The sequence below is a fragment of the Panthera onca genome, chromosome B3 (assembly GCF_046562875.1).
Source record: "Panthera onca isolate mPanOnc1 chromosome B3, mPanOnc1 haplotype 2, whole genome shotgun sequence".
Taxonomy (NCBI): Eukaryota; Metazoa; Chordata; class Mammalia; order Carnivora; family Felidae; genus Panthera; species Panthera onca.
Genome location: NC_138344.1, coordinates 131,241,878 through 131,267,327, shown reverse-complemented (window position 1 = coordinate 131,267,327; position 25,450 = coordinate 131,241,878). Strand labels below are relative to the sequence as shown.

The 25,450-nt window shown below is 37.1% G+C and overlaps 1 protein-coding gene across 3 annotated transcripts in view; it reads right to left on the bottom strand.

Moving 5' to 3' along the window:
* Positions 1-25,450, bottom strand: part of SPATA7 (spermatogenesis associated 7) — a 39,665-nt gene that overhangs the window by 7,310 nt on the left and 6,905 nt on the right. For 2 of the 3 annotated variants that reach the window (XM_060620479.3, XM_060620481.3), the window contains 4 exons: positions 19,567-19,614; positions 10,316-10,449; positions 2,620-3,092; positions 1,430-1,496 (listed from right to left, as the gene is read on the bottom strand). In XM_060620479.3, the coding sequence (XP_060476462.2) occupies positions 1,430-1,496; positions 2,620-3,092; positions 10,316-10,449; positions 19,567-19,614 (722 nt within the window). Of the gene's footprint in view, positions 1-1,429; positions 1,497-2,619; positions 3,093-10,315; positions 10,450-19,566; positions 19,615-23,699; positions 23,796-25,450 lie in introns of all 3 variants that reach the window. The other variant, XM_060620478.3, reaches the window with a different exon arrangement.

Genomic DNA, 25,450 nt, shown 5'->3' with positions numbered 1-25,450 from the left:
ATTTGGAGCACAACGTCATGAAAATGGACTTACTTCATTTATTTAGCTACCTACTGAGCTAACTCTCTTCCTAAATCTCAAGCTAGTCACAGTCCTCCTCTACTGACCCCTTCTCGGGCAAGGCACTTTATCTATATCAATTATTCCTTGATAAGCGAGGTAAGTACAGTTTCTCTTGATGCAAAACTCTGCTCTCAGAGGATAAGCGATTTGCCCTCGGGCTCTGAGTGGCAGGGCCCATGTCAAACAGGTATGAATGGCTGACATGGAAACCTACAATATGTATTCAGAAGGGAAGATGGAAGTTCAGTATGATTATATTTTATTCTTTTTTTTTTTTTAAGTTCATTTATTTATTTTGAGAGAGAGACAGAGAGAGAGGCAGAGAGACAGAATCCCAAGCAGACTCTGCACTGTCAGTGCAGAGCCTGACATGGGGCTCAAACTCACGAACTGTGAGATCATGACCTGAACTGAAGTTGGATGCTTAACCAACTGAGCCACCCAGGCACCCCTATATTTTATTCTCTTATTTTCGAGTCTGTGTTTGACATTTTAATAGACAAACTGTTTTTGCAAACAAATATAAATTAGGATACAAGTGTATGATTAACACTCCCAAAATAAAAAATAAAAACAATCAGTTTATGTGAAAATCAGACTTAAAGCTGTAATATTTTAAAAGAAATGACTGCTGGGTCGCCTGGGTGTCTCAGTTGGTTAAGCGTCAGATTCTTGATTTCGGCACAGGTCATGGTCTTGTGGTTCGTGGGTTCAAGCCCTGCGTTGGGCTCTGTGCTGACAATGAAGAGCCTACTTGGGATTCTCTCTTCCTCCTCTCTCTCTTGCCCCTCCCCAGCTTGTGTTCACATTTTCTCTCTCAAAATAAATAAACATGCTTAAGAAAATAAAAGAAATGACTGCTGAACACTCAAAACATACACAGTGTAAAACAGAGCCTATGGTCCAGAAAAAGTAAAAGCAAATGTAAGGGGTGATATCCACCTATTCTCATAAAATGTATAATTTCCAATAATATAATCAGTGGCAATTCTTCAAAAGAAAAATTACAGGCATAGAAATTAAAATGACTTCTATACAGCTTTTCTGGTTCCTTTAGTATCCAAATCTGCATCTTTGAAGCAACATTTAAGGTATTTTATTCACCCATTCCTCTATCTAGCAGGCCAATCAACCATCTAGAAAAGATACTAACAACAAATGACTTCTCAGACGGGGCGGGATCCATCTGGCCACTCAAAAGGAGCAACAGGCCTTTGTAAATAGGTAGTCCTTCTCCATGCTGGTGGCATCATATGCGAGAAGTGTCACTGAGAGATTCTTGAAGTCCAAATAGCTATACATATCCTATTAAGTGAAAGTGGCTGTAATTCCAATGCAGCACACAGAGAGATCTCATTTTTATTACCTGCTTTATGTTCTTTTCTGAATCTGTGAAGTTCTTGGTCTCAAATGCCTCAAAATCAGATTTAAAGCTGTAATATTTTAAAAGGAATAGTTGTCAAGCTTTCAAAATACAAATACCGTGATATGATAACAAGTTTACTGTCTTAAAAACCCCTCAAACTAAGAGATGAAATCCATCTATTCTTATAAAATGTGTAATTTCTGATTATATAATCAGGAAACAGATATGGTTTGGATTACACAGCTTCCTTTTCCTTTTTTTCAGTAGCAGCTAGATTTCAGCTGGATAGAATGGGACCAGGGACATGGGAACTATTATCCTCCAAAGTGGTCATAAATACAATCAGAAAAGGATATGATATGCTTGCTTTCCTCATTCCCCTCCACTCTTTAATCCTTGGGATTAAACGTACGCAGACTCATCTGATATTTCTGTACCTCTTATCTGTACCTAGAGAAAAGAATACTAGAGCTAAATTGTTTTTTGCTTCCTAAAATTAACTAATACTTAGGATGAGGTAAATAGCTCTTTATATAGCACCAGGAAAAACCATCACAAGTCAGCTAACACTAAATACTTTATAAGATTTGTTCGTTTCTTCAATCATTTGGCAAACTTTTACTGAATATTCATTATGTGCCAGGCACTATCATATATGAAAACATTATTGAGGCAAAATCTATGGAATTTCCAGAAGTTACCCCAATTGCCTGAATTATTCCTGGGGAGTTGCTCCTATGTAACAGTGGAGTTGAATATTTGCAGGGAAGGGAACCCAGGGAGAGTCAGAGAATCAGATGTCCTCTTTCCCTCTCTAGCCCACTGTTTTGCCATTTTTAAAATGAAGCAATAGACATATTTACACAAATGCTACTTGATGACATATTTTAAGGATTCTCTGAAAGTATATTTAAAAGCACATACCATGTTTGAAACAATAAATTAAACTATGTAACATTCCTGTTTGTAAGGAAAGCTTGACAAGTTTAATAGGTACTTTTCAACAATGACTTGGGTAGTTCTAGTGACACATGCAAAAGGAAAAGACATTAATCTCATTCCAATCAAAAAGGCACTCCCAGACCTTCAGTCGGGCATGTTAGGCACATGACGTAAAATAAGGAATATTATTACTATTTAATTTCTACAACACCCTGAAGGACTTACTGTTGGCTGTGAATGGGCCATACCTGCTTAAATCAGTCTGGGTTTCCGCTTCTATCCGCTGATCTGTAAACTCCTTTTTTCTTTTGGCAGGCGTATAATATCGGTAATGTGACAGGAAAGATTTTGCTTCTGTTTTTAAAGTGCGCGGAGTGAATGGCAACTGTCTGTTGGAAAAGAGCTCAGAGTGTTTATCCAAAAGGTCCCCACTCGGTGCTTTTGAAATAACTAACTGAAACCGATGGGTATTTGGGCGCGTGCTCCTGGGCCCTCTGCCGTACGGAGTTCCAGAGCACGGTTTCCTAGGCCCAGAGGGGGTGTAGTCCACGTTGAACATGGAGGAACCGGAGTTCTTCTTAGTACCATTTGTGAGGACTTTATCAGATTTAGGTAGATTCAACTGCAGTCTCTCTGAAGAAGTTACTGGTGACCTTGTGAAGGATGGAAATCCATTCACTTCTCCGATTAACACGTCTTCATCTTGTGGTTCTCCTGAAGGCTAAAAACATTTGGTTTGCTACAAATTCTCATAACTGGGGATCTCTCCAGATTATATACCCAAAAATGGTTGCCTTAGGAGGTCTAGAGAACTATATATTCCTGAAGGTGTTAGCATTGATATGACTTCTATTCAAGGTTTTGAATTATTAATATATAAAAATATAATTCTAAACATAAGTAAGACCAGTCATTTTTCTTTCTGAAACTAAAAAAAAAGCAATTATTCACATCTACCTATATCTGGTCTTGAACTTGTACATTGACATCTACGGGTAGATCTCAGCTTTATCTGAAGGTTTCCAAACCACCTGTGTGCACCAATCCCCTTCTCAACCACTGCTGGTGGCGGCACCCCCCTTCCCATCGGGCCTTTAGGGCAATCTCCGGGGCCAGCGGCGCCTCAGACTTGAAGGCTTTGAAGAAATGAAAAGGAACTTCTCTCCACTTCTCCTCACAAGTGGGGAGAGCCGAAAGGAAAGGCGTTTTGGACTGCTCCATTTCTTTTTGGTTTAATTTTGGAAGAACCATTTCTACAGGGTATCCAGAAAATCTTAAAACATAGATAATATTTTATTCTTTTACAGGTTGGATGTCCAAGAAGCTCTGTCTATGATTCCAGACTTTATGGACACCTGTGTATGCATTACAGAACTTTGAGGCACTTTATTAGGTAGAGGGGAAGTTACATAGAAGTCACGGATTCTGAGGTGACAATGACTAGGATTTAGCTGTTACATCTGTCCTACAAGCTCACGGGGAGAAAAACAAGAGAAAGATGAATAAGCCGAGTAAGAGAATAGCTGAGTGCTTCTTGTGTGCGAGGTACTGTTCTTGCCATTGAGTAGAATAAAAGAGAATGATTAGAACTTCTATCACTGCTGCTAGTGGGTTACTATGCTTACGATGTATAAGGTATAGTTCTAATTAATTTACATGCACAACTCATTCCATCCTCACATCAACTTCTGGGTGGTAATACAAATACTACTTAAAAAAAAATTTTTTTTTAACGTTTATTTATTTTGAGACAGAGACACAGCATGAGGAGGGGAGGGTCAGAGAGAGAGGGAGACACAGAATCCGAAGCCGGCTCCAGGCTCCGAGCTGTCAGCACAGAGCCCGACACTGGGCTCAAACTCACAAACCGTGAGATCATGACTTGAGCCGAAGTCGGACGCTTAACCGACTGAGCCACCCAGGTGCCCCAAATACTACTTTTATTTCAGAGATGAAGAAAATGAGGCCGTGCAGGGTCGCACAGATTTGAACCCAGGCTGAGCTTATGCTCTCCATTACGACATCATATTATCTATTATAAAGACTCAATTGAAAATTATATATTTCAGGTTTTTAAAAAATAAACTCTACACCCAACGTGGGGCTCGAACTCATGACCCCAAGATCAAGAGTTGCATGCTGTACTGACTGAGCCAGGCAGGTGTCCCCGTATTTTAGATTTTTTACACCATGAGGAATTTTAAACCGATTTTAACTCTTTGCCTGATGGTGAACCAGTCAGCTAACCTAAGAACTGATTCATCTAAGTAAGAAAACTGCAGATAACTGAATAGGGTAACTAAAGGCAAAGTCACCGATTTCCTTTCCAAGTGTTTTCTAACCTGATCTCAAATACAAGGCAAAATTACTCAAAGCAAGGAAATATTTTGGCATTAAATTCTGAGTCACTAGGGTCCTTTTTTAATGATTTCAATATATTAGTTTTAAAAAGCACTCCCAAACAAGACTCGCAGCTTATATACCAGAAGAGTTTGGCTCCCGGGAAAAAATTTCTAAGTACGATCTGAAAAATCTTACAGGGCTATTAAATAATAATCACAGGAATTATTTATACTTAGAGGAACGGTACAAGCTGAGATCAGAGGCTGCAGAAATGCATAAAGCATTAGACTGCCTGCAAGAAAACTCTTATCAGTAATGGTTATTTAATAAACAAAACGAAACACCAAAGAAAGTCTTTAAATATTTTTTTTTATTTTTATTTTAGAGAGAGTGTACACAAGCAGAAGAGAGGGGCGGAGGGAGGGAGAGAGGAGGGGAAGGGAGAATCCTAAGCAGGCTCCACACTCAGCATGGAGCCTGACGCAGGGCTCGATCCCACAACCCTGGGATCATGACCTGAGCTGAAATCAAGGGTCAGACACTCAACCGACTGAGCCACCCAGGTGCCCCCTCAAAGGAAGTCTTTAAAGGCAGAAATATACTCTCATCTGTCTCAAATGGGCTGGAAAAACTGCTTTTGAACTGACTGAAGGCAAGAAACTTCTCTATTTTTAGGTATCATAATTCCAACCTTGCATCCTACACTTTTTCTTTCCTTGGAAACCTGTAGGACATAGTATGAAATCAATTGTACCAATCTGCTTTTTGAGATTATATAACGGTTTCCTGTAGGTATGAATATTGGAAAGCTTGGATGGATATAATTTTCACAGAAAATAAATAACACACTGGTAAATTCACCAAAATCTGGACAACAGGTAACTGTAAAGTTCTAAAATCAGAGTAGGGTTTATCAATTATATGTGAATAGAACAAAAATTCTGGTTGTAATCTGACCGCTTTCATTTCTTAAGTCAGCTTTACAGTTCAATGTGATTTGTTGTGAACTGTGATTTAAGAATTTATATAAAGTGATAATCGTTGCCCAGCTTATACACTCATCATGTTTTCATGTCAAGAACACGTACCCAACTTTTACAATCACAGAACAACTGAGTACTATCTTTTTCAGGGACGATGTCAGAAGAAACAGCACACAAAGATTTTGCAATTGTCAGGTTTTAAAACAGTCGAGGAATCATTTCAATTGCAGAATAGGATGGGTACAAATTATTTAAAAATCTGACTAACATTTGTTTTGCAAAAAAGTTTCAAATTCTAGTTTAAAAAAGAAACTGATAGGGGTGCCTGGGTGGCTCAGTCGGTTAAGCGGCCGACTTCGGCCCAGGTCATGATCTCGCGGTCCATGAGTTTGAGACCCGTGTCGGGCTCTGTGCTGACAGTTCAGAGCCTGGAGCCTGTTTCAGATTCTGTGTCTCCCTCTCTCTGACCCTCCCCCGTTCATGCTTTGTCTCTGTCTCAAAAATAAATAAACGCTAAAAAAAATAAATAAAAATAAATAAATAAAAAAATAAAAAAGAAACTGATAGCTCTTGCTTTTCATTGTTTTATATTGCTTTAAAAATGTTTCAGGGATGCCTGGGTGGCTCAGTCGGTTGAGCATCTGACTCTTGATTTTGGCTCAGGTCATGATCCCAGGGTTGCAGAATCAAGCCCACTGAGCATGTAGCCTACTTAAGATTCCCTCCTTCCCTCCCTCCCTGTCTCTCTCTCTCCTTCCTTTCCCTCTGTCCCTCTCCCCCGCTTGTGCTCGCTCTCTCTAAAAAAATTTCCTAGGTTTATTTAGGAATATGGGTCACATTCACATATTCAATTAATACTAACAGCACACAGTAGGTGCTGTACCAGTGATGTGAATGACTGGTGAATAACTGTGTGGGGTTACAGGGTACAGACTGGAAACACACTGGAGGCTCCTGAGGTGACAGCGTGTGAGTCAGAGTGTGAGAGAAAGAACAGTATGAGTGTCTGGACAATTAGAAGAAACGGTTTTTGATTATATGATCTCACGTATATAAATGGCTAATATGTTCAGAGGCTGAAGTTAGCATGTTCTTTTTAATTGTAGCAAACTTTTCAGGATATGCAGATTATAACTAGGATAGGTGTCTATTAACCATAAAGCCCAATTATTAAAATAGTATACCCCAAGTAATAATTTGAATCTGAATTCATCTAAATGTTTATCAAGGCTTATAAAAAATGTATGCAAATTACAAGTTACTGTGAATTCTTTTTTTTTTTTTTTAATTTTTATTTATTTTCAGAGAAAGAGAGTGCACTTGCGCTTCCATAGGGGAGGGACAGAAAGAGAGGGAAAGAGAATCCCAAGCAGGCTCCGTGTTGTTTGTATATGGTTTTTGTCCACTTAGAATTCACAGTAACTTGTGGGGCATCTGGGTGGCTCAGTCTGTTAAGCGCAGACTCTTGATTTCGGCTCAGGTCATAATCTCATGGTTTCTCAGAGCGAGCCCCGTATCAGGTTCCTTGCTAACAGTGCAGGCCTGATTGGGATTCTTGATCTCCCTCTGCCCCTCCCTCACTCTTGCTCTCTCTCTCTCTCAAAATAAATAATCTTAAAAAAAAAAATCTTTTAAAAAAAAGGAAACACTTTAATACAAACAATATTAAGATAAAGAAGTTCAAAGCACAGTGATAATAGGTTTGATTTGATTCACCAAGAAAATATATCATCTCTTAATCTGTATATATAGAATAATATACTTAAAATCTACAAAACAAAAATTAGTAGTACTAATTTTTAGAGAAATAGCTAAACACATAATCATGTGGAATACTTCTCTTAATAAATGATAGACAAGACAAAAAATCAATAAGATTTGAATATATAAAAGATATGAAGTTTAATCCAATGAATACAGAGTATATGAAATACTGCATGCAACAACTATGGAATATATTTTCTTTTCAAACACATAATGACACGGTGCATTTTAAGAACTCTGTCTCCCTACTGGGCCATAAAACAAATTTCTCAACAAATTTCAAGAAATGGGTATCATATAGATGTTCCCTGACCACAGTACGATTAGGCTAGAAATCTGGAACAAAGAAAAAAACTAGGGAAAAAATACATACAGATATTAAGAAATACTTCTAAATGACTCCTGGGTTAAAAAAGAAATAATGGAAAATACTCTCAATTGCATTGTAATAAAAATACCACATATCAAAGCTTGTGGGATACAGCTAAAGCAGCATGTGGAGGAAAATATATAATCTTAAATATGCTTATACCGTCCCAGAAGTGAGGATGAGAATAAGCTAAGCAAAAGTAGGAAAAGTAATGCAAAATAAACCCAAAGAAAACCCAAAGGGGAAAAGGTAAGAGCAAACATTGATAAAATAGAAAACAAAATACAACAGAGAAAATTAATGAAGTAAAAAAAATATGCCCTTTTTAAAAAGACTTTAAAAACTGACAAATCTCTGGTGAGAAAAATCAAAGAGAAAATAAAGGCACAAACAAACAACATGAGGAATAAAAGGGGGAAATAATACATATTCAGGAGAGATTAAGAGATTATATTTAAACAAGTCTCTGCCAAAAATTTGAAAATTTAGATGAAATGGACAACTTCTGACATAAATATATTAAAAAATAGTTCTATAATGATTCAAAACATTGAAATAGTGGTCAAAAATCTTCTCAAAAAGAAAACTCTAGGCACCCAGATAATTTTAATGTTGAGTTCCATCAAATTCAAGGAATAAATAATTCTAAATTCATATAAATTATTCTACAGTATGGAAAAAGAGGAAATAGCACATAGACATGAGTAGAGAAGAAGGAAAATTATAGGTCAGTATTGATAACGGAGGTAGATGCTAAAATCCTAAACAAAGTCTCAGCAACTCTACCAACTATGTATAAAAAAGGTATTGCAACACGACAAGGCTATGTTTATACTAGGAATGCAAAGTTGTTTACAACATTAGAGACTTGACTGTAATTCACTACATAAACACATTTAAAAGAAAAATGATATCACCTTTTCAAAAAATGCAGAAAGAGTATCTGATAAAATTAACATGCATTCATGAGAAAGGAAAAACAAATCCGCCATCAGATGTTAAAAGGTATCCCAGAACACCAATAGCAGAGGTCAGTAAGCTATAGGCTGCAGCCAAATCTGCTCGATTTTTTTTTTTTTTTTCAACGTTTTTTATTTATTTTTGGGACAGAGAGAGACAGAGCATGAACGGGAGAGGGTCAGAGAGAGAGGGAGACACAGAATCGGAAACAGGCTCCAGGCTCCGAGCCATCAGCCCAGAGCCTGACGCGGGGCTCGAACTCACGGACCGCGAGATCGTGACCTGGCTGAAGTCGGACGCTTAACCGACTGCGCCACCCAGGCGCCCCTCGATTTTTTTTTTAATGTTTATTTATTTTGAGAGAGAGAGAGAGAAAGGGGCAGAGGGAAAGAGAGAGAGAATCCCAAGTCATTTCCACGCTGTCAGCACAGTGCCCAACACTGGATCCCACACAGCGTGAGATCACGACTAAGCTGAAATCAAGAGTTGGGTGCTTAAAACCAACTGAGCCACCCAGGCACCCCTGGCCTACTGTCTTTCTTTTCTTCTTCTTCTTCTTCTTCTTCTTTAATGTTTGTTTATTTCTGAGAGAGAGAAAGAGAGAGTGCAAGAGAGCAGGGGAAGGGCGCAGAGAGAGGGAGGCAGAGGATCCGAGGTGGGCTCTCGCTAACAGCAGAAAGCCTCACTCAGCATGGGGCTCAAATTCACGAACCTTGAGATCATGACCTGAGACGAGGTCACACACTCAACCGAATGAGCCACCCAGGCACCCTTGCACTACTCCTTTCTTAATAAAGTTTTACTGGAACACAGCCGTGCCTGTTCATTTATATAGTGTCTGTGGCTACTATCCAATGGCACAAGGGTCATGAGCGACCGTGGCCTGAAAAGCCTAAAATATTTACTATCTGGGTCTTTACAGGCGAAGTTTACTGATTCTGACATATGGCAAACACGCTACCACAAAGTCAGGTTGTACCACTGATGGAGTAGCTTGGAAACATCCGCTTTTATTTATTTATTTATTTATTTTTATTTTTTTTTAACATTTATTTATTTTTGAGACAGAGACAGAGCATGAATGGGGGAGGGTCAGAGAGAGAGGGAGACACAGAATCTGAAACAGGCTCCAGGCTCTGAGCTGTCAGCACAGAGCCCGACGGGGGGCTCGAACTCACGGACCGCGAGATCATGACCTGAGCCGAAGTCGGATGCTTAACCGACTGAGCCACCCAGGCACCCCACATCCGCTTTTAAAAAGTGAAAATACTGGGGCGCCTGGGTGGCGCAGTCGGTTAAGCGTCCGACTTCAGCCAGGTCACCATCTCGCGGTCCGTGAGTTCGAGCCCCGCGTCAGGCTCTGGGCTGATGGCTCGGAGCCTGGATCCTGTTTCCGATTCTGTGTCTCCCTCTCTCTCTGCCCCTCCCCCGTTCATGCTCTGTCTCTCTCTGTCCCAAAAATAAATAAAAAACGTTGAAAAAAAAAATTAAAAAAAAAAAAAAAAAGTGAAAATACTATCTTACCTTTTGTAGAGTGGTAAATAATGACTTGGAATTATTTTTAGAATTGGCCGGCACTGCTGTCTTATTTAATTTCAACTCCTTTTCACATCGTGCCAATTCCTTTTTGAGTTTCTCTCTTCGTTGTTGGTCTGCATCTGAGGGGGAAAACAAATCTTTTAAAATGTAGAACAAAATAGAAAAATTAAGGTCTTGGTCGTGGAAGAGGCATAAAGGGCACTTTTTTTTTTTTTTTTTTTTGCTAAAAAATGTTTACACTATTGATATATAAATAAAAATCCAAATACATTTCTGTATAGAGAAGCTAACAAATACTTAATTTACAGAAACTGTAAGTGCATTAGCTATTTTTAAAAAGTGTTTATTTATTGAGAGAGAGCGCGCACATGTGTGTGCAAGCAAGCGGGGAAGGGGTAGAGAGACAGAGAGAGAGAGAGAGACAGAGAGACAGAGAGACAGACAGAAAGAGAGAGAATCCTAAGCAGGCTCCAGGCTCAGTGCAAAGCCCAATGCAGGGTTTGATCTCAGAAGCCTAAGATCATGACCTGAGGCGAAATCAAGAGTTAGATGCTTAACCGACTGAGCCACCCAGGCGCCCCTGCATTAACTATTTAAAGAGCATAAACAAGATGTGACATTTTGGCTCCTGGCTAAGCCTAAGAGCTCAAGAAAGCAATTCCTAGCTGATATTCAGAGATACGAAAGTTAGAAAGCTTGATGTGTTGTAACTCTGTCATTACTAAATGCAGAGTCTGAGTTGATCCACAGACTCTCAGCCAAATGCAGTATTATTGTCAATACTATCACATACAAATTTAAGTTTTATAAATGACTTAAAAAATAACATTATTTGCAATCAGGATAATGGATTTCTACTTCTCTTAACTGCTATTATTTGAAAATATAAATGAAAACAGTGGTTTCACACTTTAGGATGCAAGTCAAGTACTGAGTTGTTATCAAAGATTTATCATTGTATAAAGGCTGAAAATAGCAAAATGAAAGCTAGTCAAATTTCAGAGTTAAATATAAACAAAATGAAATTGTATTTTCATATAAAATTAAAAATTTAACATATACTTTTTATTGGAACTTATCCCAATTTAATGGACAGTATAATTTCAAGTTTCAAATCACTCTGATTTGAATCAGAATTTATAAAAATTTCTATAAGCTTAAAAAACAAAGGTAATTTATATGTATATTTAAAGTCTGAACTAGGGACACCTGGGTGGCTCATTCGGTTGAGCGTCTGACTTCAGCCCAGGTCATGATCTCATGGTTCCTGAGTTCGAGCCCCGCATCGGGCTCCATGCTGACAGTGCGAAGCCTACTTGGGATTCTCTCTCTCTCTCTCTTTCTCTCTCTTTCTGCCTCTTTCCTACTTGCTCTCTGTCTCTCTCTCTCAAAAATAAATAAATTTAAAAAATTTTTTAAAAATTACAAGCATGCTAAAGTAAATATACTTATTATTTAAAATGTAGAGTGAAATATAGATGACTCTTGAACAACGACACGGGTCCACTTGTACATGGATTTTGTGCAATACAGTAATGTAAATGTCTTTTCTCTCCCTTGTGATTTCTTTTTTAAACCTAATTAGTAATTTGGCCATTTTTTAAAATGATTTTTTATTTTTAAGTAAACTCTACACCCAATGTGGGACTCAAACTTACAACCCCAAGATGAAGAGTTGCATGCTCTACCGACTGAACCAGCCAGGTTCCCCCTACCTTGTGGTTTTCTTAATAATATTTTCTCTCTAGCTTACTTTATTGTAGCAATACAGTATATAATACATGTAACACACAAAGTATGTGTTAATTGACTATGTTATCAGTAACGTCAATAGTAGACTCTTAGTAAAGTTTTTGGGGAGTCACAAGTTATACAGGGATTTTTGACTATGTCAGGGGGTTGGTACCCTAAACCCCACACTGCTTAAGGGACAACTTATTACTTTCAGCTTATTCTATCCTCAAATACTTGCTTAATGAATGTATTAACTACATTAAAGCAGATGACATCTGTAGAGTGAAATAAATAGAACTTTCTCAGATCTATTATCTTACTCATAGGTAAAAGGAGTAAAAAAACATAACAGAGTCCTTAACACTATCAATTTTTAAATACTTTCATATTACCAAATCTGTCCAACCTGTTCATTTAAGTAAAGCCTTCTCATACCATATACAAAAACAACTCACAGACCTAAATGTTAGAGCTTAAACTATAAAACTCTTAGAAGAAGACAGAAGTGTAAATCTTCAGGACCTTGGGTTAGGCAGATTTCTTAGACACAACAACCAAAAAGCACAAGAAACTAAAAAAAAATTAGACTTAGTCAAAATGAAAAATTTTTATACTTTTTCAAAAGACACATCCTAAGAAAATAAAAAGGCAAGTCACAGGTGGGGAAAAATACTTGCAAATCATATAGTTAATAAGGGATTGCATGCAAAATATATAAATAATATACAACTCAATAAGACAACCCAATTAAAAATTGGACAAAAGATCTGAATATTTACCAAAGACATACAAATGGCTAATAGGCATACAGAAAAAAAGGCTCTACATCATTAATCATGAGGAAAATGCAAATTTAAACCATAATAAGATACCACCTTCACACCCACTAGATGGCTATAATGAAAAAGGGAGTCAAAAGGGGCAGGTGCCTGGCTGGCTCTCAGTTGGAAGAGCATGTGACTCTCTTGACCTCAGGGTCATGAGTTTGAGCCCCACATTAAGTGTAGAGATTAAAAAAAAGAAAAAAAACTTGAAAAAAAAAAAACGGGGAGCCCAAAACAAGCGTTAGCAAGGATGTGGAGTAACTGAAATCCTAATGTATTGGAGGTAAGAATGTAAAAAGGCACAGCCCCTTTGGAAAACAGTTTGGCAGTTTCTTTAAGAATTGAATATACTTTGGGGCACCTGGGTGGCTCAGTCGGCTAAGCATCCAACTCTTGATTGTGGCTCAGGTCATGATTGCATGGTTTCTGGGTTCAAGCCCCAAGTAGTCTCTCTCTCTCCCTCTCACTCTGCCCCTCCCCCATTCGCACATGTGGATTCTCTCTCAAAATAAATAAACTTAAAAAAATCATTAAAAAAGTTAAATATAATTTTACCTATGACCCAGCAATTCCACTCTCCGGTATATACTCAAAAGAGATGAAAACTTATGGCTACACAAAAGACTGGTACATGAATGTTCTTAGCAGTGCTACTCATAATAGCCAAAAACCCAGAAATGATGCAAATATCCATCAGCTGATACCAGACAAAATGTGGTATTATCTATACAATTTAGCAATACTACACCAATACTAATACTACTTAGCAATTAAATGAAGTACTGATACAATCTAAGGAAAAGGTGAATCTAGAAAACATTATGCTAAGTGAGAAGTCTAATGTAAAAAACCAGAGTGATTCAGTTTCTATGAAATGTCCAAAAAAGAAAAGTCTATAGATTAGTAGTTTCCTGAGGCTAGGGGTGGCCATAGAAAGCAGCTGCAAATGGGTACAAAAGATCTTTCTGGGCTGACATAAATGTTCTAAAAGTGGTTTGTGCTAATGCCTGTACAATTAAAAAAATTTTTTTAACATTTATTCATTTTTTGAGAGAGAGAGAGAGACAGAGTGTGAGTGGGGGGTTGCAGAGAGCGAGGGAGACACAGAATCTGAAACAGGCTCCAGACTCTCAGCTGTCAGCATAGAGCCCAATGTGGGGGGGGGCTCAAACTCACAAACTGAGATCGTAACCTGAGCCAAAGTCAGATGCTTAACTGACTAAGCCACCCAGGTGCCCCTATGCAATTTTTAAACTTAGTAAAAAATCAGTGAATTTTATGGTATGCAAATCATTTGTCAATAAAACTGCTATAAAAAGTAAAGTCTTTTAAGGCATTCGATTTATGGGACTATTTGATCAATTCAACAAACTCTGTAGAGCTATTCTAGTGTAGATACTATGAAGATTGAAATGATCAAATCAGTAGTAGTCTGTTAGATAGAAGAATGTATCTTATAAAAACAGATGGCTTAAACCCAGAGATTTCCTTTTTAAAAAGTGTCTATAAAATGTGTTTCTAAGTTATATTAATTATAATGAGGATCAGCTCTATAACACAAGAATAATGAATATTAATTACACTTTAGTTTGGTGATAACAATCTTTGTAATTCTTCTGGCCATCACAATTTTCTTCATTGACATGGCAAAAAAGAAAACCTCTTGTCTCAAATGACTGAAAGCAGAAAATACCGTGTGATAAATAAGTACTAGCTAACTCTAAATTCCAAAAACCAAAAATAGGAGCAATTCTTTAAATACAACCTATATGCTGTCAACTCTCAAATTTTTTTCTGCATCCTGGACCTCTCTTCTGAACTCCAGACTCAAACTCCGACTGCCTCCTTAAGATCTCCATTTGGCTAATAGATATTTATTTCAAACTATTATAACGACCACGAGTGAGCTCTTGATTCACTTCCTCCCCCAAATCTCTTCCTATCATATCCCTCATTTCAGTAAATTAGAACCTATTTTGATTGATAGGCTCTAAGTGTTGGGAGTCATCCTTGACTCCTCTTTTTCCTCATACCCTATCCACATCCAACCCATCAGTAAGTACTGTTGACATGCATTTGAAATGTTTCCAGAATGCAGCCATTTCACACTTCCTCTACTGCAACCACTTTGGTCCAAGTCACCATTATTTCTTTTCTTTTCTTTCTTTTCCTTCCTTCCTTCCTTCCTTCCTTCCTTCCTTCCTTCCCTCCCTCCCTCCCTCCCTCTCTTTCTCCCTTTTTTATTTCTTTCCTTTTTTTTCTTCTTTCTCTTTCTCTTCTTTCTTCTTTCTTTTCATTCATTCATTCATTCATTCATTCAAGTAAGCTCTACACCCAAAGTGGGGCTTGAACTCGCGACCCCAAGATGAAGAGTCGCATGCCCTACTGAGTCAGCTAGGTGCCCCAAGTCACCATTATTTCTTATCTGCATTCCTGTCTCCTAACTAGTCATTCTGCTCCTACCATTGCCCCTTACAGACTGTTCTCAATTCAGTAGCCAGAGAGGTGCTTTTAAAAGTTAAACTGGCTCTATTACTGTTCTACTCAAGACCCTCCAATGGCTTCCAATTTCATCCAGAGTGAAAGCCAAAGTGCTCACAATGGCCACAGCCCACCAGGTCTGCTCTCCCTGTCCCACCTCAATAACTTCCCCTCCTAGCACTCTTCAGCAGGCCCATTTCACGTCAGCTATGTAGCTTTCCTTGCTGTTCCCTGAACACACAGATCACGATGCCATTTCAAGGCTTTTATAATTGCTATTTCCTTGGTTTTGACTGTTCTTCTTCCCCCATTTATCCACTTGCCTCTCCTTTAATTCTTTCAGGTTTCTGCTCATTTTATCAGTGAGGCATTCTCCAGCAGACTCTCAATGTCTCTTATCCTGCTTGATTTTTTTCTATTGCATTTATTACCTCCTGACATATTCTGTATTTACTTTTTTCTTTGTATTTACTTATTGTCTCCTTCAACTAGAATGCAAGTTCTATAAAAGCAGGTAGAACAGTATCCAGCACATAGTAGGTACCTAATAAATATTTGCTGAATTAATCAACGAATAAATTCTAGTGAACTAAACAACATATTATGCAAAATACCTGATTATTTTAAATTGGTGAATATGGATTTTAGATCCCAGGGTTTGGTTCAGTAAGGGGATTAATACATATACTCAGGCAGGCTTTTTATTACTCAAACTAAATAAAAAAGAGATAATCTTATTTTATATATTTATTGTTCAGGAAATTAATATCTGTATGAAAACTAAGCAAAACTTTCCCATTTAGAGGTGATTCTAGTTAAACAGGATTGTCTGATAATGACAATTGGGTAAAAACATCTTTTTTTTTTTTTTTTTTGAGAGAGAGAGTGAGAGCGAGAGCAGAGGAAGGGCAGAGGGAGAGGAACGAAAAGAATCTTAAGCAGGCTCCATGCCCAGCGCAGAGGTCAACGTGTGGCTCGATCCCACAACCCTGGGATCATGACCTGAGTTGAAATCGAGAGTCGGACACTTAATCGACTGAGCCACCCAGATGCCCCAGGTGAAAACATCTTAGTGCAAATGATTCAGATTTTTTAAAAAAGATTCAATTTAGCTATCTAGCTATTATTTCATTTTCTTGTGTGTGTTATCTCTATACCTAACGTGGGGCTCAAACTCATGACCCCTGAGATAAGAGTCACATGCTCTACCAACTGAGCCAGCCAGGTGCCCCAAATGATTCAGATTTTTTTAAGCTGGTAAATACTAAGCCAGTTTTTTGTGCTACAAAACATCATTAATATGATACAGAAGAAAAAATATACACCACAGAAATTAAAAATCTGGAAGGATCTTAGAGATTATCTAATTACCTTTCATTTTACAAGAGTGGAGGGTAAGAAATAAAATGACTTGCCCACATAACTTGAATGCTTGGTCAATTTAGTCTGTAAAAACATACTTAATTCTGTACTCTTGCCTAAAACGCCTTTACTCCTCTTATAAAATTATTTGAACTCCAAGATTCCTTCAAAGATATGAGAGCCTACAGTAGGGCCTATTACAAACTTACGTTTGTACATAAGGGAATACACAGAAGGAGGAGAATAAAAAGTGCCAGGTACAGGACCTGCAAAGACACTGTGCTCACTGAATGGCAGCTGGTGGCAATTGGCTCAGCTTAAAGGTCCTCTCTGTTCCACTAAGAAGATATCCAAGAAGAGACTGGGACCAAACGATCCTGCAGTCTTTGATCTTTCCCAGGTTGCACCTAAGGGGCATTTCCCTACCTATGGTCTCATTCGTTCACCACTTAGCATGCACTACCTTGGGCTGATACTTATTTTTTAATATGGAAATCCTCTCTGATTTTGTCTTATTAGTAATACTGAATTACTAGTAATACTAATAATCTACTACTAGACAAGCACAGGCCATGTCCTTTGGCTATTTTTAAGTATATATTTCCTGATTTGAACTCAAAGACTTCAAATGGTATCTTTTAGAACATTTTAAAATAGGAATTTCAAATTTTGTGATCTGATTATTTCCTTAGTAAAGATTATTTAGAAATCTTGGGTCACTATAGCTTTTCACATACATGTAACTATCAAGCTTATCAGTTAAGCTATTAGGATACAAATAGTAGACAATATCTATCTGGAGAAAAATGCTGGTTATGGAAGTTTAATGAATCATTCACTAACCTTAAAAAGCCAAGGGAAATGAGAATCCTTGGCAAGCCCTTTAGAACTACCTAATTTTTTTTTTTTTTTTATTTATATCCAAGTTAGTTAGCATACAGAGCAATAATGATTTCAGGAGTAGATCCAGTGATTCATCCCCTACATATAACACCCAGTACCCATTCCAATAAGTGTCTTCCTCAATGCCCCTTAACCATTTAGCCCACCCCTTCACCCAACACCCCTCCGGCAACCCTATTTGTTCTCTATATTTAAGAGTCTCTTACGATTTGCTCCCTCCCTGTTTGTATATTATTTTTGCTTCCCTTCCCCTATTTCATCTGTTTTGTATCTTAAATTCCACATATGAGTGGAGTCACATGATATATGTCCTTCACTGACTTGACTAATTTCACTTAGCATAATAACCTCTAGTTCTATCCATGTTGTTGCAAATGTCCAGATTTCATTCTTTTTGATTGTCAAGTAACACTCCATTATATATGTATATATTTATATATTTTATATACATACACACATATATATATTTGTATGTATATAATTTATACACACACACACACACACACACACACACACACATCTTCTTTATCCATTCATTGGTCGATGGACATTTGGGCTCTTTCCATACTTTGGCTATTGTCGATAGTGTTACTATAAACATTGGGGTACATGTGCCCCTATGAATCAGCACTCCTGTATCCTTTGCATAAATACCTAGTAGTGCAATCGCTAGATCATAGTGTAGTTCTATTTTTAAGTTTTTGAGGAACCTCCATACTGTTTTCCAGAGTGGCTGCATGAGTTTGCATTCCCACCAACAGCACAATAGGGTTCCTCTTTTTCCACATCCTCACCAACATCTTTGTTTCCTGAGTTATTAATTTTAGCCATTCTGACAGGTGTGAGGTGGTATCTCATTGTGGTTTTGATTTGTATTTCCCTGTTGATGAGTGATGTTGAGCATTTTTTCGTGTGTCAGTTGGCCATCTGGATGTCTTCCTTGGAAAAGTGTCTATTCACGTCTTTTGCCCATTTCTTCACTGGATTATTTGTTTTTTGGGTGTTGAGTTTCATAAGTTCTTTATAGATATGGGAAGTACTACCTTAATTTTTATACGTAGGAATGAAATCCAGAAAAGTTAAATAATTTATCTAAAGTCACACAGCAATTGAGTGGCAAAGCCTGGGCTGAATTCTAAGTTTCAAACTTTGAAATACAAGCTTCTTTTATTTACGGATAATTTTTAAAAGTTAGAAAATGCTTCCTCAAAAGGCAATATATCAACACCCATTAGGATAGCTACTGTCAAAAGAAAATAACAAGTGTTGGGAAGGATGTGGAAAAACTGGAACACTTGTACACTATTGGTGGAAATGTAAAATGATGTAGCTGGTATACAAAAATACTATGGGGTTTTTTTCACAAAATTAAAAATAGAATTACCATATGATCTAGCAAGTTCACCTCTGGGTATACATGCAAAAGAACTGAAAGCAGAGTGTCAAAGAGATATTTGTACATCCACGCCCACAGAATTATTCACACTAAGCAAAAGGTGGAAACAACCCAAGTGTTTACCGACTTACGATTGTATCAACAAAAAATCTTTAAAAAGAAAGGAGATTCTAACATATGTTACAACATGGATGAAATTCAAGCACATTATGCTAAGTAAAATAAGCCAGCCACAAAAGGAAAACTACTGGATGGTTGCACTTACGTGATGTACCAGAGTAGTCAAGTTCAGAGAGACAGAAAATAGAATGGTAGTTGCAAGGGGGGTTTGGAGCAGTTATTCTGCCGGGTACGAAGTTTCAGTTTTGCAAGATAAAAAGGGTTTTAGAAATGGACGGTGGACGGTTGTACCGAAATATGAACGCGGCTAATGCCACTGAAATGGTTAAGATGGTTAGACTTAAAAATTGTTACGATGGTAAATTTTATGTTATGTGTAGTTTAGTTCAAAAGTCAACATGTCAAAAATTACTTACATTTGATGCTGGCACTCATGCTTAATGGAACTGAGCAGTCTACGGCAGCTGAAAGAAAAGAATCAGTTGTTCAGTATATTCTTAACATTTATAAATGACAACAAATATCAAATGTGGAAATCACAAAAAGTTCCAGAATTTACAGTTCCTTGTTTTGATTTTTATGGTACCTCTAGAAGCAAAAAATATAATATCCTTGAGAAAAAAAAAAACACTGGTTGGGATTAACAGCTCATTGGATACTGCAGAAGGAAATATTAGTGAACTTAAAAACATAGCAATATAAACTATTCAAAATGAAACGGAGTAAAGGAAGACTGGAAAATAAATGCACAGAGCGTCCCTGACCTAACCTACCTGAATCATGCACTTAACATACCTGTAATTGGGAGTCCCAAAACAAGTTCCTCCAAAAAAGCAAAATTAGACGCCCTACACCACCTGATTTCAAGATTTACTGTAATGCTATAGTAAGTAAGCAATAAGCTAATATAATAAAGACACAGAAGATCAATGGAACTGAAGAGTAAGTCCAGAAATATACCCTCAAATATGGTCACCTGTCTTTCAAAAACTGCCAAGGCAATTCAACATAGAAAGGACAATCTTGGGGAGCTTGGGTGGCTTGCTGGTTGAGCCCCCCACTCTTGATTTTGGTCATGGAATCGAGCCCTGTATCAGGCTCAATGCTGAGCGTGAAGCCCCCTTAAGATTCTCTGTCTCTCTCATTCTCTCCCTCTACCCCTCTCTCCTGCCTGTACTCTCTCTCTCTGTCTAAAATTAAAGAAAAACAAAAACAAATGAAAAAAAAGGACAATCTTTTCAACAAATGATACTGGAAGTATTTGGATATTCATAGGCAAAAAAAAAATTACTCCTTATATCATATATACAAAGTCACTCAAAATGGATCACAAACTTAAAAAAAAATGTAGGAACTAAAACTTAACACTTCTAAAAGAAGACAAAGAAAATCCTAGTGACCTAAAATTAAGGAAAGATTAAAAAAAATTTTTTTTGTTTTATTTTTGAGAGAGAGAAAGAGAGCGCGCAAGCAGGGGAGGGACAGAAAGAGAGAGGGACAAAGGATCCAAAGTGGGATCCACACTAGCACACTCTGAGCCCAATGTGGGGCTTGAACTCATATGCTGCAAGATCAGGACATGAGCCGAAGCTGGCCGGTCAACCAACTGAGCCACCCAAGCACCCCAGGAAAAGATTTCTTAAACAGGATATGAAAAGTATAAACTACTATTTTTTAATTTTTTTTAAGTTTATTTACTTATTTTGGGAGAGACAGAAGAAGGTGAGCAGGGAAGGGGCAGAAAGAAAGGGAGAATCCCAAGCAGGCTCTGTGTGCTGTCAGTGCAGAGCCTGATGAGGAGCTCAAACTCATGAAACTGTGAGATAACGATCTGATCCAAAATCAAGAGTTGGATGTTTGACAGACTGAATTACCCAGGCACCCCTGAAAAGTTAAATTATTAAAACAATCGAAAAACTGAACTTGATTTCACATGTCACAAAATATAATTTTTCTCTAGATTTCTCAATCATTTAAAATATAAACTTCAGGGGCACCTGGGTGGCTCAGTTGGTTAAGCAACCAATTTTGGCTCAGGTCATGATCTCACAGTTGGTGGGTTCGAGCCCCACATCGGGCTCCGTGCTGACAGCTCAGAGCCTGCTTCCGATTCTGTGTCTCCCTCTCTCTGCCCCTCCTCTGCTCATGCTCTCTCAAAAATGAATAAATGTTAAAAAAATAAAACAAAACAAAATAAAATAAATAAATAAAACATAAACTTCATAAAACATTAACTAAAATTTAAAACTTTAGCTCTTCTAGGCACCTGGATGGCTCAGTTGGTTAAGCGTCCAACTCTTGATTTCAGCTCAGGTCATGATCTCAGCATTTGTGAGATTAAGCCCTGCATCAGGCTCTGCGCAATCAGCTTGGAATTTTTCACCCCCCCCCCCCGCCCCCTGCCCCGCAACTCACGTGTGTTCTTTCTCTCTCTCTCAAAATAAATATTAAAAAAAATAAAAAACACAAACTTTAGCTCTTCAAATGAGAAGATAAAAACTTTTTTAGAAGACGTTAGTGAAAAACTGGTGAAATTCAAAAAAGTCAGTAGTTACTAGTATTCTATCAATAGTCACTTGTTAGTTTTAATAACTGTACTATGGTTATATAAGATTTTAACATTAGGGAGAGCTGGGTGAAGGGTTTCTGTGACACCGTACTGTTTTTGCAATTTTTCTATAAGTCTAAAACAATTTCACAATAAATTATTTTTTAAAGAATATGAAAAGGTAAGTCTCAGGGAGAAAATATATCTGATATACGACCTGTTTTTAATACATAAAGAACTCTCACAACTTAGTATTAAGAAGACAAGTAACTTATCTTTAAAAATGGGCAAAAAATTTGAACAGATATTTCACCGAAGAAGATCTACAAATAGAAAATAAGCACAAGAGGGGCGCCCGGGTAGCTTAGTTGGTTGGGCATCTTACTTCGGCTCAGGTCATGATTTCACTGCTCATGAGTTCGAGACCTACATCGGGTTCTGTGCTGACAGCTAGGAGCCTCTCTGCCCCTCCCCTGCTCATGCTCTGTCTCTCTCTCTCTCTCTCTCTCTCTCTCTCTCAAATATAAAATAAAATATGTTAAAAAAAAAAAAAAGGAAAATAAGCACAAGAAAAGTTGTTCAACATCGTAGGCATTAGAGAAATACAAGCTAAAACCCGATGAGCTACCACTATGTCTCCACTAGAATGGCTACGAAAGGAAGTACTGTTCTGGTGAGGATGTACAAGTGACAGAAATACACAACGGCAGTCACTCTGGAAAACAGTTTGGCAGTTTCTTACAAAGTTAAACATATACTTACCATTTTACCCCACAATTCCACTCCTAGTGAATAAATTTAATCAAGTAAAATGGAAGCATGTGTTCAAAGACTGTATGTGAAGATTGTATGTTTTATTCCTAATGGCCAAAAGTGAGTCAAAACAATCCAAATATCCACCAACTGATGAATACATAAACAAATTATGGTATAGTCATTGACTGGAAAACTACTTAGCAATAAAAAGAACTACCGATGCACACACCAACATGGATTAGTCTCCAAAGCATTAGGTAATTCAAAGAAGCTAGACACAAAATGATTCATACTGTATGATTCCACTTATATGAAATTCTAGGAAAGGAAAACTATAGTCATAGAAAGCAGATCAGTGGTTGCCAGGGATTGAAGGAGGAGACTGATTGCGAAGGACTAGGGAGAACTTTTCAGGATGATGGAAATGTTCTATATCAGGGGTCAGTGAACGTTTTCTGTAAAGGGACAGATGGTAAACTTTTCAGGCTTTGCAGAGTGATATGGTCTCTGTCACAACTAGTCGACTCTGCCTTTGAGTGCAAAAACCACCATAGACGATATGTCCAAGAATGAATATGATTGCCTTTATATCTGGACAATGAAAGTTGAATTTTATGTGACTTTCACATGTTACAAAATATTGCTCTTTTGATTTTTTTCTGACCACTTAAAAATATAAATATAAATCTTATTTCTAGTTCAAGACCTGTACAAAAATAGGTGGTGGGAGGGTCTGACCAACAAGCTGTAGTTGGCTAGTCCCTGTTATAGAATGATTGTTGTGGTGATCATACAAATGGATATATGTTCCAAAACACAGATACTTAACTGTACACTTAAAATCAGTCATTTTATTATATATAAGTTATTATCTCAACAAAGCAACCAAAAAGAAAAAAAAGAGCAGCTGGTATCTTCTTTGTACAATTTCTTTAGATGTGAAAACAAAAGCAGATTATAAACTTTCATTATATTAACATCAATATCTAACCACAAAAACGTATTAGAGATAACACAGGTAAAATGAAATAAGTAGTTATTATATAGATATCACATAGAGTTAACAAAAATGGCATTCTGAATTTTCTGTGTATAAAAGTTATAGTTAACAGGTGATATCTTGCTACATGAAACATAAATACATTTATATATAATATATTCATTTCTGCCACAGATTTACCCTAACTAGAAGTGAAGCTGAGGATTTAAATTGGATATAGAAAGTTCACATTTGCACATTTTTACCTTTGGCTGAAAGGATTTTATTATAGTGAACAGCCATGTGATTCTTGACCAGGTGGAGAGTACTTAGTCTGAGAGAGGAGGAGTCAGTGCAAAAAGCTAAAAATTAAAACATATTTAATCATTATATATTTAGAATTAATATCAAGTCATGAGAAAAACAAGATATTGATTATTAAGCTCATTTTTATAAAATGTCCTGAAAATTAACATACTGACATATCTGTGATGCTGGGTATGTCCTAGCCTTCATCTTGCACTGGTAACTGACAAGCTCTTGACTTCTTGGGTTCGAGCCTTTCTAAGACTGAGAGTTTGGGAAGAGATTCTGGAATATAATCTATTATCATTACATTTACAAAACTATTTCTTATTGACAGACATTAATCTCATAACTAAAAGCGTTTAGCTTGCTTGCCTGATTATAAAATAATGTTAGCATTGTTAACAGTTGAGTAAGTCAAACAAATCCAAAACTCTAAAATTCTCTGCAAAGATTCTTTTCTGAGGGGCGACTTCTAATTTTACACCTGAAAACACCATCAGTTTACTGCACTCTTTTTGAAGTATTAGGAATATATTAAGACAAATACGATCACATAGAAATTCCATAAGCTTCTCAATCTCATCTAAACTGTTTAAAAGATACCTTAGAAATAATTAAGCACTTATATATGAGTGTATAAAATGTAAATAAATCTAGGCATAACTTTTTAAACATTAAAAACCATTTTTGAGAATACATACATATAGTTAAACAAAACCAACAGCTAAAATGGCATATAAAGATTGAAAAGTAAGTGAATATCCTGTCATGACCCCTAGCCTCCCCTCCCAGAAGTATACTCTACTACCATTTTTATGCATCCTTCTAGGGAAATTCTATGCATAATACAAACATTTACAGTAACGATAAGCTTGATACTTGTACTACAAGTAAAATTTATTGAATAGGTACCGTGCATGCACTGTTCTAGACTCTTCACATGTAAAAGCCATTTAGTCATTATTACCATTTAAAAGAAGACCAAGAGAGATGTGAATAAGGTCTTCAAGGTCGCACAGCTTGATAAAGGACGCGGTTTAGATGTGAACCAAATCAGCTTCATACCTAGAACCACTATACCTACAGCAGCTCCACACATATATTCTTAAAAAAAATGTTAGCAAACTACATATTGTTGTTCTTCATCCTGTTTTTCTAATGTATGTATACTTTACATCTAGTTTAAAATTTTTAGTTAAAAATAATTTTTCAATGTTTATGACTCTGCTTTATGTGTATATATACTTTATTACCAGAAATAAGTAAGTTAATTGAAAATGCGATCCGTCTTTCACTTTTAGAGGAACCAGAATCAAAGACTTTTCATGTAAGTAAGGAAAAAGAGATTTTCAATTATTTTGCTTAAAAATGCAGTTTAAATTTTGAAGCTATAATTATAAAAATATATTTTAAGTTCATGTTAAAAATTTAAAGGCTTTAAAGTGTGAAAACACAGAAAATTCAGATTTCCTTTTCATAGGATCGAGAACTCCAGTTGGAAAAGAGGCCCATCGGTGTTTACTCCGGATACAAATTGCATTTTTCAAGTGCTCTTCCCTTTCAGTACCAGTGTCTTTAATAACCTCCTGACCACCATTTTAACAAGGAAGGTAAGCTGTGTGCCAGGGTGGTCTGCCAGCAAAGAGTAGAGCTGGGCTGGAGATACAGCAGGGAGTGGGAGGCGACCAGGTCCACGTCCTGGGCACAA